The sequence below is a fragment of the Nicotiana tomentosiformis genome, chromosome 8 (assembly GCF_000390325.3).
Source record: "Nicotiana tomentosiformis chromosome 8, ASM39032v3, whole genome shotgun sequence".
In the NCBI taxonomy this organism is placed as follows: domain Eukaryota; kingdom Viridiplantae; phylum Streptophyta; class Magnoliopsida; order Solanales; family Solanaceae; genus Nicotiana; species Nicotiana tomentosiformis.
In genome coordinates, this window is record NC_090819.1 from 106,955,356 (window position 1) to 106,970,868 (window position 15,513).

At 37.1% G+C, this 15,513-nt stretch overlaps 1 protein-coding gene across 1 annotated transcript; it reads right to left on the minus strand.

Annotated features, from left to right (window-relative positions):
• Positions 1-159: 159 nt before the first annotated feature.
• Positions 160-739, minus strand: LOC104100079 (probable steroid-binding protein 3). The gene has a single exon (XM_009607246.4). The coding sequence runs from the start codon at positions 618-620 to the stop codon at positions 318-320; it is 303 nt and encodes a 100-aa protein (XP_009605541.1). The 5' UTR covers positions 621-739; the 3' UTR covers positions 160-317.
• Between the last annotated feature and the right edge of the window lie 14,774 nt (positions 740-15,513).

Sequence of the window (15,513 nt, forward strand, 5' to 3'; positions counted from 1 at the left end):
GGTCCTTCCACCAGAGCAAAATAGTGTTGTACCATATGCTAAATCAGTTGTACTTCAAATACAAATTGTTACAACATTGTGCATCCCGCTTTCCAAATCCCAAACTGCATACACATCAATCATAAATAAAAAGACCCATAAGAAATACCCAGCACGATCTCAAGAGTAAAACCTTAGATTTATTCGTAATTGCACAAAAGTCACAAGTTAATTTTGTCTATTACACAAACAGACCCATGAGCCATCCTAAGGAAACCCTATATTTATTCATAATAGCACAAAAACCCCAGATCCCCAAACCCACTTCATTTATTAGATTAATAAATAACAGTGCCAACGATTGGGTACTTAGCTTCGAATTTCTTCTCCCAATCGTTGAGAACCCCCATTTCTTTCTCAGAAAGGCCATCGAGCGAGGGGGTAACGTCCTCTTCGTTCTTACTCATCTTTGCGAGTGCTCTGCTTGCATCTTTTCCGGCGAACATACAGTAGGCGCCGCCGGGACCATAGAAGGAATTGCCGGCGGTGACGTCAAAGATGCGACCTTTGATTGCCACGTAGATTGGCTTTGACGGATCTGTACCGTCGTATGCCTTCAGCTGCTGTGCTGTTAGCTCCATGCTTTTTTCGATGATTTTTGGAAATTTGGAAATTAATGGGTAGATGTGGTGGAGTGGGAGTGATGTGATTGTTGTCCTTTCCGCTTGTTCGGTTTGGCTTTTGCCATATATAATGGGAGAAAAAATGGGAATCGGTTAAATATCTTTGTATATAATAAAATATAACTCAAAGTACCAATATACAACAAAGAAAAATAAGATAAGAGATAAATAGAGAGAAAGAGAATAGAGTTTCTTATTTCTTCTTTAAATATGTGTATTTTCTTATCTATTACAAGCCCTTTATATAGGCATGAAAAGTGAAGAAAAATATATCATTGAATATGTCATTAAGTATAGAAATATGTCATTGAATATGTCATTAAGCATTTGAGAAGATCACGAAGAAAGAGTAGACATCCATCATAATTTGATTTTTCTTATAACACTCCCCCTTGGATGTCCATAGATAATGTGCCTCGTTAAAACCTTTTAGGAAAAAACCCTATGGGATAAAAAATTCTAGTGAAGGAAAAAGAGTAAACATGTTTAGAAATACACCTTTTGATTGCCTCGTTAAAAAACTTGCAAGAAAAACCCAGTGGGACAAAACCTTGTAAGAAAAAAAGAGTACAACGCGTATTAACTCCCCCTGATGAGAGCATCAATTCACATCCTTGAGCCTTCGCATCCCAATCTTGTACACTAGTTTCTTGAAGGTTGACATCGGTAGAGATTTGGTGAATAAATCGGCCATATTATCACTTGAACAGATCTGTTGCACATTGATATCACCATTCTTTTGAAGATCATGTATGAAAAATAACTTTGGTGAAATGTGCTTTGTCCTATCCCCTTTTATGAATCCTGCATTCAATTGGGCTATGCATGCTACATTGTCTTCATACAAAATTGTGGGTGGTTTGTCACACTTCAAACCACATTTGTCTTGAATAAGGTGTATTATAGATCTCAACCATACACATTCTCGACTTGCTTCATGAATAACAATTATCTCAGCATGATTAGATGAAGTAGCCCCGATTGATTGCTTAGTCGATCGCCAAGATATGGCAGCGCCTCCATATGTAAACACATAGCCTGTTTGAGATCGAGCCTTATGTGGGTCAGATAAATACCCAGCATCGGCATAACTAACAAGATCGGGATTGCAATCATTTCCATACAATAATCCCATATTGGTAGTCCCTTTTAGATACCGCAATATGTGTTTGATTCCATTCCAATGTCTCCTTGTAGGAGCAGAGCTATATCTTGTTAAGACATTAACTGAAAAAGTTATGTCGGACCTTGTAATGTTAGAAGATACATTAGTGCACCAATTGCACTAAGATATGGTACTTCGAGACCAAGAAGCTCTTCATTATTTTCATGAGGTCGGAATGGATCTTTATTTATATCGAGTGATCTCTGTCACGACCCAAAATTCCACCACAGGCGTTGTGATGACACTTAATCTCTAAGACTAGGTAAGTCGATTAAAATTACATTTCAAGCCATTTTTTTGAATATGAATTAAATAGGTAATCAAAACCAACAGTGGAAACAATTATGAAAACCTCCCTAGACTGGTGATACTGAGTCACGAACTCTAACTGAATACATAGAATGATCACGAGGACTGAATATACAATACTGTTCGAATAAGAAATTAACAATACAATAGAAATAGAAGGGCTCCAAGGGATTGCGACGATCAAGCATCTCTACCTTAAGTCCTTGAGATCACCCTTTAACTTCGTCCGAGTCCGATATCTTCAATACCTGGCTCTGCACAAAAATGTGCAAAAGTGTAGTATGAGTACACCACAGTCGGTACCCAGTAAGTATCAAGACTAACCTCAGTGGAGTAGTGATGAGGTACAATCAAGACACTCACTAGTCTAATAACCTGTGCAATATAGTATACAAAATAATAAGAAATAAATAACAATAAGGGCAACACAAATCAACCAGTGATATGCACAGCAGGGCAACAAGAATATCATTAATATCGCTCTACAAATAATAAATACAAGTACACCCAATTAAATCAAGTTCTTCAAATAAATATCTTTCACATATAACTCTATCAATAAATCTCTTTCAAATTTAATTTCTTCAAATAAATATCCTTCAAATATAATTCTTTCAAATATAATTTTCTCAAATAAATATCCTTCAAATATAATCCTTTCAAATAATACTTTTTGAATAAAAATTCTTTCAAATAAATATTTTGAATATAATTCTTTCAATTAAAAGTCACCATGTGACACCCCATTTCATAATCATAAAAATACGGGTCTCAGCCCATTTTTATATTTTTCGTAAATACGGGTCTCAGCCCACTTTCATATTTTCACAGCACTTCGTGCCCATAATTAAATCATCATTTTTTTCCGGCACTTCGTGCCCACTTTTCATATCACAGCTGCACGGACAGTTCATGTGCCAATAATAAAACCATCATATTTTTTCCGGCACCTCGTGTCCACGTTTCATATCCGTTGCGGCGTGCAACCCGATCCCATATAATATTACCTGCCCGACAATAGCTACAGGCTCACAATTTCAACATAAATCAGGTTATTATCAAGTGTACCGAAATAACAAGATAAGTTGCACAAGATATAAAAATAAACACAAGGAATACCCCAACATCACATGAAAATTACCAACACAATAACTCCACATCATCACATATCATCCATGACAATAGCCATCCTTATCTCTCCTATAGCCACCCTTATCACTCCTATAATAGCCTCCCTTATCCCTCCACCCTCACAATATCAATAGCCACCCTTATCGCTCATATAGCCACCCTTATCGCTCCGCTCAGACAATATCCCAACACACATAACAACAGTGAAATGTCACCCTTATACCCACATAATATCAACAATGAAATGCCACCCTTATACCCACATAGTATCAACAGTGAAATGCCACCCTTATATCCTCAAAATAATAACTCAAATAACACAACAATTTACACGAAATAGTATCACGACAACATAACAAAATCAATTCATATCACTATTTGCCCAATGGCCACAACCAATTCCAAAGATATAATAAAATTAATTAATTTCACAATAAATAGCCCAAGGCTCCACACAATGTGTATAACACCTCAAAATAACAATAAAGATGGAAAATACTCAGTATAGGGCAACACCTTCATTAATCCAAATTCTTGATAATTATATAACGCCTCATTTTAAACTTATTTCATTAATTATTTGCAGATGAAAAATCCATAATATAATTATTTCCAGGAAATATCAAATCACCAAACTCACGGAATTTACATAAATATTCAAGTAACATTAACATCAAATTGTCATATAAAAATAAATTCAACAAACAAGGATTGAGGCATGGTAAATAGATGATTTAATAAATGCCAACAATTATCCAATTTACTACACAATAATGTCTAAGATTTTAACCCAATAAAATTTGCACATATAAGCCCGAGTACGTACTCGTCACCTCGCGTACACATCTTTTCACATTTCACAAATGGCACATAAGACTCGATGCCTAAGAGATAATTCCCTCACTCAAGGCTAGACAAGATACTTACCTTTTTGGAGTTATGCCGATATTCCAAAATCACCTTCTTTCTTGAATTTACCTCCGGATAGCTCAAATCTATCCAAATTAATTGTACAACTTTATTAAAATTCATCGAAAATAATTTCGGATAATAATACGTCGACTTAAAAATTTATTCCAAAATGTCAACGCGGGGCCCACCTCTCGGAACCTGACATAATTTTCACAAAATCCGAACATCTATTTCGATACGAGTTCAACCATACCAATTTTATCCAATTCCAACAACAAATCGTCCTCCAAATCTGGAATTTTCGTTTTTGGAAGATTTTTCAAAAATCTTGATTTCTTTCATTTAAATCCGAATTAAACGATGAATATAACCATAGATTCATGAAATACAATCACTTTAGGATATAGAACACTTATCCCAGTCGAAGTCGTGAAGAAATCCTCAAAATTGCCCAAAAACCGAGCTCCAAAAATCCCAATCGAAAATGAAGAAATGACAGATTTTCAATCCTTAAGTTTCTGCCCAGGTTCGCATTTGTGGACAAAAACTTCGTATTTGCGAATGAACAATACCTCCCATGAACAGTGTTTTTGCAATTGCCATAAATGGTTTGCAATTGCGAATGAACAGTGTTTTCGCAATTGTCATAAATAGTTCGCAATTATGAATGAACAGTGTTTTTGCAATTGCCATAAATGGTTTACAATTGCGAATGAACAGTACCTCACCAGAAACCAGCAAACTCAAACTTCTCCGAAATAATCCGAAACCACCCTGAAACTCATCCGGAACCTTCCGGACACAAACCACGTATGAATTTCAATCATAAAACATGTTACGGACCTGCTCGCACACTCAAAACACTGAAAGGAAGCAGTCTTGACCCGATATTGACCATTGTCAAACTCCCAAATTTCTTAACTTTACTAGTCTCTAAACCAATGATCCAAAAATACACTCAAGTCCCTCGGAACCCGTCAAATCATACCAACAAGTCTTAAAATATCATACGAACTTAGTCGAAACTTCAAATTACATCAAACAATGCTAGAACCACAAATCATACCCCAATTCAAGCTTAATGAAACTAAGAAATTCCAACTTCTATATTAAATGCCGAAACCTATCAAATCACGTCCGATTGACCTCAAATTTTTTCAAACAATTCATAAATGACATAACGGACATATACAAATTTTGAGAATTGGATTCTGATCCCGATATCAAAAAGTCAACTCCCCGGTCAAACTTCCCAAAAATTTAATTTTTGCCATTTCAAGTCAAATTCCACTACGGACTTCCAAATAATTTTCCGGATACGCTCCTAAGTCTAAAATCACTATACGGAATTATTGGAATCATCAAAACTCCATTCCGGAGTCGTTTACACATAAGTCAACATCCGATCACTATTTTAACTTAAGCTTTAAACCTTGGAACTAAGTGTTCCAATTCATTCCAAAACCTCACCGGACCCGAACCAATCACCTCAGCGAGTCACAAACAACCGTAAAGTATAAATCGAGCAGTAAGTGTGGAAACATGATTGTTATACTCAAAACAAATGAGTGGGTCATTACAATCTCACAACCATCGAGATACTCAATGGATGTGCTTTATCCATATAGAATCGCTTTAAAATCTTTTTAGTGTATGCTGATTGATGGACAAAAATTTCATCTTTCATATACTCAATTTGTAGACCAAGACAAAATTTTGTCTTTCCAAGATCTTTCATTTCAAATTCTTTCTTTAAATAGTCTACTACTTTAGTAAGCTCTACTGCTTTAGGAAGCTCCCTAGGAGTTCCAATGATATTTAAATCATCAACATACACGGCGATTATAACAAATTTAGATCCAGATCTTTTTATAAAGACACAAGGATAAATTGAATCATTCTTGTACCCTTCTTTCAACAGGTACTCACTCAGGATTTTCAATCCGTATAAGGATTTTGAAGCTTTATTTAATAAATTTCTTGAAAACCTTAATATGCTTCAGAACAATTTAAATCCTTCAATGATTTCCATTATACGCATATCACATTTTTCTTGTATTGCCAGATTAAAATCTGAAATGACGACATCCACCACAGGAGAACATGTCTCTATATAATCAATGCTAGGATATTTACAAATCTTCTTGTGACACAAGTCGTCTTTATGTCTATCGACTTAACTTTTTTTTTCGTGCAAGAACACATTTATACCTCCATTGTCTTTATACTTTCAGGTGTTGGGACTATCCGTCCAACTACATATTTTTCAGGTGAAATCAATTTTCATTGCGTATTTTTTATTTGGCCAATCATTTATCTGTCCAAATTTCATGACAGATTTGAACTCAAGATCATTGTCAATATTAATAATATTGAGCTCTACATTATATTAACAATATCGTCGACGATCATTTTATATCGGTTCTACTATTACCCAATAAAGACATAACTGTAACGACCTGACTTTTCGTTTTAAGAAGTAACGCCCCATTCAATGACTTAAGGTCTCGAGCAGCTTTGTAATATGTATTATGACCCGCGGGTATGGTCGAGTTTGATTTTCGGAAGATTCGAAATTAATTTGAAAGAACAATTCCTATTTAGAAGTTTAAATGAAAAGAATTGACCGGAGATTTGACTTATGTGTAAACGACCTCGGATTCGAATTCTGATGATTCCAATAGCTCTGTATGGTGATTTTGGACGTAGGAGCATATCAGGAAAATTATTTGGAAGTCCGTAGTGGAACTTGGCTTGAAATGGCAAAAACTAAATTTTTGGGAAGTTTGACCGGGGAGTTGATTTTTGATATCGGGGTCGGAATCTAGTTCTGAAATTTTTCATAGCTCCATTATGTCATTTATGACTTGTGTGCAAAATTTGAGGTCAATCGGACTTGATTTGATAGGTTTCAGCATCGAATGTAGAAGTTGGAAACTTTTAAGTTTCATTAAGCTTGAATTGGGGTGTGATTTGTGATTTTAGCGTTATTTGATGTGATTTGAGGTTTTGACTAAGTTCGTATGATATTTTCGGACTTGTTGGTGTATTTGGTCGAGGTCCCGAGGGCCTCGGGTGAGTTTAAGATGGTTAACAGATCAATTTTGTATTTGGCATTCCACCTCAAGAATGTTGGTTTTCTGTCATTGGTTTCCTTCTACGCGATCGCATGAGAATGTCCGCGATCGCATAGGCTTGTTTGAGGCAGTGATGATTTTGTTCTTCGCGATCGCTTGAAGAAGGCCACAATTGCGTAGCTGTGGGAGTTTGTTATTCGCGAACGCATGAAGAAGGTCGCGTTCGCGTAGAGTAAGTGGAGCAGAAGTAGAGGTCACGCATTTTGTGCTTCGTGATCGCATGGACGAGTCCGCGCTTGCGTAGGCCTGTGAGTTTGAGCTTCACGATCGCGTTGAAAAGTCCGCGATCGCATAGGGTTAATTTGGACAGTGGGAGAATTGTGCTTCGCGATCGCGTGGACAAGTCTGCGATCGCGTAGAGCAAATGTCCGGGTAGAGAGTTTAAGTTCCATTTTTGACGAATTGGAGCTCGGGGAGAGGAGATTTTCAGGAGATTTTCAAGGAAAACATTGGGGTAAGTGTTCTTAACTCAATTTTGGTTAGATTACCCAAATCCATCGTTGTTCTTAACATTTACCTGGAGATTTAAGTTGGAAAAATTTAAAAACAAATTTGAGTATTTGAGGGTCAAATTGTTATCGGAATTTAGTCATTTTGGTGTGGTTGAACTCGTATCGGAATGGGTGTTCGGATTTTATGAAAATTATGTCGGGTTCCGAGAGGCGAGCCCCGCATTGACTTTTAGAATAAATTTTTTTAAGTCAACGTTTTATTATCCGAAATTATTTCCGATGAATTTTAATGAAGTTATACAATTAATTTAGATAGATTCGAGCGGTTCGGAGGTCAATTCAAGCAAGAAGGCGATTTTGGAATATCGACATAACTTCAAAAAGGTAAGTATCTTGCCTAACCTTGAGTGGGGGGAATTACCCCTTAGGCATTGAGTCTTATGTGAAAATTGTGTGATTAGAAGCCGTGTACGCGAGGTGACGAGTACATACTCGGGCTTATATGTGAAAATTTTATTGGCTTAAAGTTTTAGGCATTTTTATGTATTAAATTTTAGTAAATCCTTGAAATATTACGCCTCATTCCTTATTTGTCAAGTTTGTATTTTATATAATAATTTGGTGTTATTATCACTTGGATTTTATGTGAATTCCGTGTGTTTGTTGATTTGATATTTTTCTTGGAATTAAATTCATGATGGAATCCTTATCTGCAAATATTTATTAAATAAGTTTAAATTGAGGAGTTAATATAATTATTAAGAATTTGGATTAATGAAAGTGTTGCCCTATACTGAGAATTTTTCACCTCTGTTGATTGTTTTGAGGTTTTATTTACGTTGTGTGGAGCCTTGGGTTATTTGTTGAGAAATTTATTGATTCTGCTACATATTTGGAATTTGGTTGTGGTCAGTGGCAAATTGTGATATGAATTGCTGTATTGTGTTGTGGTTTAAACACTCTCCTTGATGTTATTTATGCTTCCTACCTTGCTTGTTAATGATATGCATGTGCTTGGTAAGGAAGAATGTAAAGCACGAAGGGTGATGCTGTGCTATTTGAGAGTGTAAAGCACGAAGGGTGATGCCGTACCATTTGAATTATATTATCATGTGAGGGAGAGTGTAAAGCACGAAGGGTGATGCCGTTCCATTTGAGAGTGTAAAGCACGAAGGGTGATGTCGTGCCATTTGAGAGTGTAAAGCACAAAGGGTGATTCCGTGCCATTGAGAGTGTAAAAGCACGGAGGGTGATGCCCTGCCATTTCATTTATATTATCAGGTGAGGATGAGAGTAAAAGCACGAAGGGTGATGTCGTGCCATTATTTTTATATTATCATATATTCATGGCACGAAGGTTGTTTCCGTGAAGGCGAGGACGAGAGACATATATTATATTGTGATATCGTTTTGTTGTGTATACATTCATGCCTTTATCTTAAGATGTTATTATGCACCTATATTTTCTATGAGACTTGTAGTCGTTGTTGCTTACTGTGTGCCTCCCACTTTATTTTTTTTTTATTGTTATTGACTTTTCTCCCACCTAGTTGGTATTGTTATATGTATGCACGGTGAGAAAGAGATAATTGCACGAAGGATGTTGCCGTGCCAATTGATTTGGTCTACATATATATATATATATATATATATATATATATATATATATATATATATATATATATATTGGGTGTTGCCGTGCTATTGCCGTGCCATTTGATGTGATATGTTGAATATATTTCTCACACCAAGAAGGTTAAATGAGGCGTCACATGGTGACTTTTATTTGAAAGAATTATATTTGAAAGATATTTACTTGAAAGAATTATATTGAAAAGATATTTACTTGAAAGAATTATATTCAGAAGATATTTATTTGAAAGAATTATAATGGAAAGATATTTCTTTGAAGGAATTATATTCGAAATATATTTATTGGAAATGATTATATTCTAGAAACTTTTATTGAAAAACTTATAGATAAAAGATGTATATTTTGGAGGACTTGATTAATCGGCTGTACCTTTATTTATTATTCGTTTGAACAATATTTATGGTGTTCCTGTTGCCTTGCTGTTTAAATCACTAGTTGATTGGTATTGCTATCACTGCTATTTATTTTATATTATTTTGTATGTTATATTGCACATATTATTTGACTAGTGAGTGTCTTGACTGTACCTCGTCACTACTCCACTGAGGTTAGTCTTGATACTTACTGGATACCGACTGTGGTGTACTCATATTATACTTCTGCACATTTTTGTGCAGAGCCAGGTATTGGAGATATTGGACTTGGACAGAGTTAGAGTGTGATCGCAAGGATTCAAGGTAGAACTTCTTGGTCATCGCAACCCCCTGGAGTCTTTCTATTTTATTATACTGTTAATTATTAATCAAACAGTATTGAGTATTTGATCCTTGAGATCATTTCATGTATTCAGTTAGAGTTTGTGACTCAGTATTACTGGTCTTGGGAGGTTGTTTGTAATTATTTTTGCTGTTGATTTCGATTATCTATTTATTTATTTATTTATTTATTTTTGGCTTGAATTGTAATTATAATCGGCTTACTTAGTCTTAGAGACTAAGTGCCATCACGTCGCATGTGGTGGGATTTTGGATCGTGACAAATTAGTATCAGAGCTCTATGTTCATAAGTTCTACGAGTCACGAACGAGTCTAGTAGAGTCTTGCGGATCAGTACGGAGACGTCTGTACTTATCTTCGAGAGGCTACAGAACTGTTAGGAAATTTCCACTTCTTTCATTCATGTCGTGCAGAACTTGTTGATTTTAGAATTTGTTGATTTTGGAATTTGAGCCTTTGTATCTCTATTCTCTCACAAATGGTGAAGACACGTGCTACCGGGTCAGCTGAGCAAACACCCGCACATACTGCTAGAGCCGCAAGAGGCCGGGGCCGAGGTAGAAGCCGAGGAAGGGCATGTGTCGCAGCTAGAGCACCTGTTATAGTAACAATTGAGGAGCTGCCAATAGCTCCGGTTGGGGGACAGGTACCGAAAGCACCTGTTGTTACCCCCGGACTTCAGGAGACTTTAGCACAGTTCCTGAACATGTTTGGTACATTAACTCAAGCAAGGTTTATCTATGTTGCACCAAATATTTCACAGATTGGGGGAGGAGCTCAGACTCCTACCGCCCGTACTCCAGAGAAGCAGGTTCATATTGGTCAGGTTCCGAGTATAGTACCGGCACATCCTGTTATTCCAGTTCAGCCTGAGGTCAGGACAAAGGCATAGAAGAAGAATGAAAGAGACTTAATAGATTTAAGAGGTATAGTCCACCTACCTTCAGTGGCATAGCTCCCGAGGATGCCCATGGATTTCTAGAAATGTGTCACAGTATTCTCCGCACTATGGGTATTATGGAAGTGAGCGGAGTTTTCTTTACTACATTCCAGCTGTCAGGAGCAGTGTATCAATGGTGGCAAGTTTATGAAGAGGATAGACCAGTCGATGCAACACTACCAACTTGGACTCAATTTTTGGAAATGTTTTTGAAAGAATTTGTTCCCCAAACTCTCCGGGATATGTGGCGCACAGATTTGAATGCTTGCGTCAGGGTACCCTGACGGTGTCAGGATATGATATCGGGTTTAGTGAGTTAGCCCGTCATGCACCTATCTTGGTTCCTACAGTTAGAGAGTGAGTTCGCATATTCATTGAAAGGCTCGATTATGGTTTTAAAATATGTATGGATCGAGAGTTGTAGATTGAAATTCCATTTCAGCAAGTAGTAGAGATTGCTAGGATGTTAGAACATGTTCGAAGTGAGGAGAAGGAGTCTAAGGAGGCCAAAAGGTCTCATAACTCTGGAGGATTTAGTAGATTATACTCTGCAGTTATGGCTCATCATGGCGGAGGCTCGGGCAGTCGGTCAGCCTAGTCCGCAGTTCAGAGTACTCGTAGTTCTCCAGTTAATACATTTAGTGCACCACCGGCACAAGATTCTTACATTGGTTATTCCAGTTATCCAACACATACTCAGTACGAGTAGTCGCGACCTCAGATGGGTTGTTATGAGTGTGGTGATACTAGGCACATTATGAGAGATTGTCCCAGACTTGGGAGGAGTGGAATTTATCAGAACACTCAGGCTCTGGGCCCCAATGCAGTTACTACTCCACGTGCACAGCCAGTTAGAGGTGGGAGGACTGGCGGGTAGAGGGCGCCCTAAAGGGGGAGGCCCAGCCCGTTGATATAATTGTTATGGTGTGGCTGAGGCCACTACACCAGGTGGTATCATTACAGGTATGATCCTGATCTGTTATAAAAGGATATATTCCTTAATTTGATTCAGTTCTGAATTTTGAGGTGAGTCCTCCTATTATGCTCCACTTATGGATGAGCTTCGTAACTTTGTGACCCACTTATATGTTATCCTTGTTGGGGAGATTTGATGATGTTAGCCCGTGTCTATCATTTTTATTTTGTGTACCATTGAGGGCTATAAGTTCAAAAGTAATTTTATTATTCACTACAGTGGGTTTTGATGTGATTTCGGAATAGTTGATTTCAATTTTATGAATTATATGCCCTACCGGGATGAGGTTTCATTATGTGTTATGAAAACTGTTTACGAAATATATTGAAAAGAAGAAAGAAAGAAAATTGAAAATTTCAGTTGGCACAATGTGCAAAATACTTGTGATTCGAAGTTGCGGACGAGATCTTCATTTTTTATATGATGTGAAATGTTTAAACCGGGCTACAAGCCGCGGTGGAAGTTGTATAAGGACGAGGTCCTTATGGTGAAAATTTTTATGAGTTTAAATTCTCCCTTTGTGAAATTTAAATTTGTACTACAGTATTAATAGGGAGTCATGACTGATGGGCTTATTTGATAATTCTTGTATACCTTTCTGTGCATATTTAGCCATAATTATGCTGTAATTATTGAGTTTTAACCTACGAGGTGAGTGCCCGGGTGGCGTTAAATGTGACTCATTAATTCGGGTAAATAATTATGAGATATTCATGCCTCGCGTGTTGCTGTCAGTGTTACGAAAAGTTGAAATGAGATTTTGGTGAATATGAGATTAATTGAGGATGCTGAAATTAATTTTAAACAACTATTATGACCAGAGATGTGGTTATGGACATGCGTGTGATGTGTGCGTAGGAACGAATTGCTACAATCGGTTGGGACTAATACCGTGTGTTGATGTAAGGAATTTGAAATTTATTTGGAGTGTAAGGAATTGGCTTAAAGGCTTATAAGTGTGAATAAAAGAAATAATCTCCACTCAGATGATGTTGTCGGACCCCTGCTAAATTTACGGTGACGTAGAAGCACCCGTGAGTATGTGCGAAATAATGCACTCAGTAATCTAATGTCATTGAAATAGTTCTTGGCACGTTCGAGGACGAACGTATGTTTAAGAGGGGGAGAATGTAATGACCTGACTTGTCGTATTAAGAATTAATGCCCCGTTCAGTGACTTAAGGTCTCGAGCAGTTTCGTAATATGTATTATGACCCGCGGGTGTGGTCGAGTTTGATTTTCGGAAGATTCCGAATTAAATTAAAAGAACAATTCCTATTTAGAAGCTTAAATGAAAAGAATTGATCGGAGATTTGACTTATATGTAAACGACCTCGAATTTGAATTTTGATGATTTCAATAGCTCCATATGGTGATTTTGGACGTCGGAGCATGTCCGGAAAATTATTTGAAAGTCCGTAGTGGAACTTGGCTTGAAATGGCGAAAATTGAATTTCCGGAAAGTTTGACCGGGGAGTTGACATTTTGATATCGGGGTCGGAATCCAGTTCCAAAATTTTTCATAGCTCCGTTATGTCATTTATGACTTGTGTGCAAAATTTGAGGTCCATCGGACTTGATTTGATAGGTTTCGGCATCGAATGTAGAAGTTGGAAATTCTCAAGTTTCATTAAGCTTGAATTGGGGTGTGATTTGTGATTTTAGCATTATTTGGTGTGATTTGAGGCTTCGACTATGTCCGTATGATATTTTAGGACTTGTTGGTGTATTTGGTTGAGGTCCCGAGGGCCTCGGGTAAGTTTCGGATGGTTAACAGATTAATTTTTGGACTTGACATTCTAGTTGAAGAATGCTGGTTTTCTGTCACTAGTTTCCTCTACGCGATCGCATGAATGTCCGCGATCGCGTAGGCTTGTTTAAGGCAGTGATGATTTTGTTATTCGCGATCGCTTGAAGAGGACCACGATCGCGTAGCTGTGGGAGTTTGTTATTCGCGAACGCATGAAGAAGGCCGCGTTCGCATAGAGTAAGTGGAGCATAAGTAGAGGTCATGCGTTTTGTGCTTCGCGATCGCGTGGACGAGTCCGCGCTCGCGTGGACGAGTCCGCGCTCGCGTAGGCCTGTGAGTTTGAGCTTCGCGATCGCGTGGAAATGTCCGCGATCACATAGGGTTAATTTGGGCAGTGGGAGAATTGTGCTTCGCGATTGCGTGGACAAGTCCGCGATCGCGTAGAGCAAATGTCTGGGCAGAGAGTTTAAGTTCTAAAAATGGGACTTTGTCCCATTTTCTATCTTTGACGAATTGGAGCTCGGGGAGAGGCGATTTTCGGGAGATTTTAAAGGAAAACATTGGGGTAAGTGTTCTTAACTCAATTTTGGTTACATTACCCGAATCCATCGTTGTACTTAACATTTAATTGGTGATTTAAGTTGGAAAAATTTGAAAACCCTCTTGGATAGATTTGAGGATTTGAGGGTCGAATTGTTATCGGAATTTAGTCATTTTGGTATGGTTGAACTCGTATCGGAATGAGTGTTCGGATTTCATGGAAATTATGTCGGGTTCTAAGAGGCGAGCCCCGCGTTGACTTTTGTTGAATTTTAGAATAAATTTTTTAAGTCGACATTTTATTATCCAGAATTATTTTTGATGAATTTTAATGAAGTTATACAATTAATTTGGATAGATTCGAGCGGTTCGGAGGTCAATTCAAGCAAGAAAGCAATTTTAGAATATCGACATAATTTCAAAAATGTAAGTATCTTGCCTAACCTTGAGTGGGGGAATTACCCCTTAGGCATTGAGTCTTATGTGAAAATTATGTGATTGGAAGCCGTGTACGCGAGGTGATGAGTACGTACTCGGGCTTATATGTGTAAATTTTATTGGTTTAAAGTTTTAGGGATTTTTATGTATTAAATTGGATAATTTTTGGCATTTAGCAAATCATTGAATTATCACGCCTCATTCTTTATTTGTCAAGTTTGTATTTTATATAATAATTTGGTGTTATTGTCACTTGGATTTTATGTGAATTCCGTGTGTTTTTTGATTTGATATCTTTCTTGGAATTAAATTCATGATGGAATCCTTATCTGCAAATATTTATTAAATAAGTTTAAATTGAGGAGTTAATATAATTATCAAGAATTTGGATTAATGAAGGCGTTGCCCTATACTGAGAATTTTTCACCTCTGTTGATTATTTTGAGGTTTTATATACGTTGTGTGGAGCCTTGAGCTATTTGTTGAGTAATTTATTGATTCTGCTACATATTTGGAATTTGGTTGTGGTCAGTGGCAAATTATGATATGAATTGTTGTATTGTATTGTGGTTTAAACACTCTCCTTGATGTTATTTATGTTTCCTACCTTGCTAGTTATTGATATACATGTGCTTGGTAAAGAAGAGTGTAAAGCACTAAGGGTGATGCCATGCCATTTGAGAGTGTAAAGCACGAAGGGTGATGCCGTGCAATTTGAATTATATTATCAT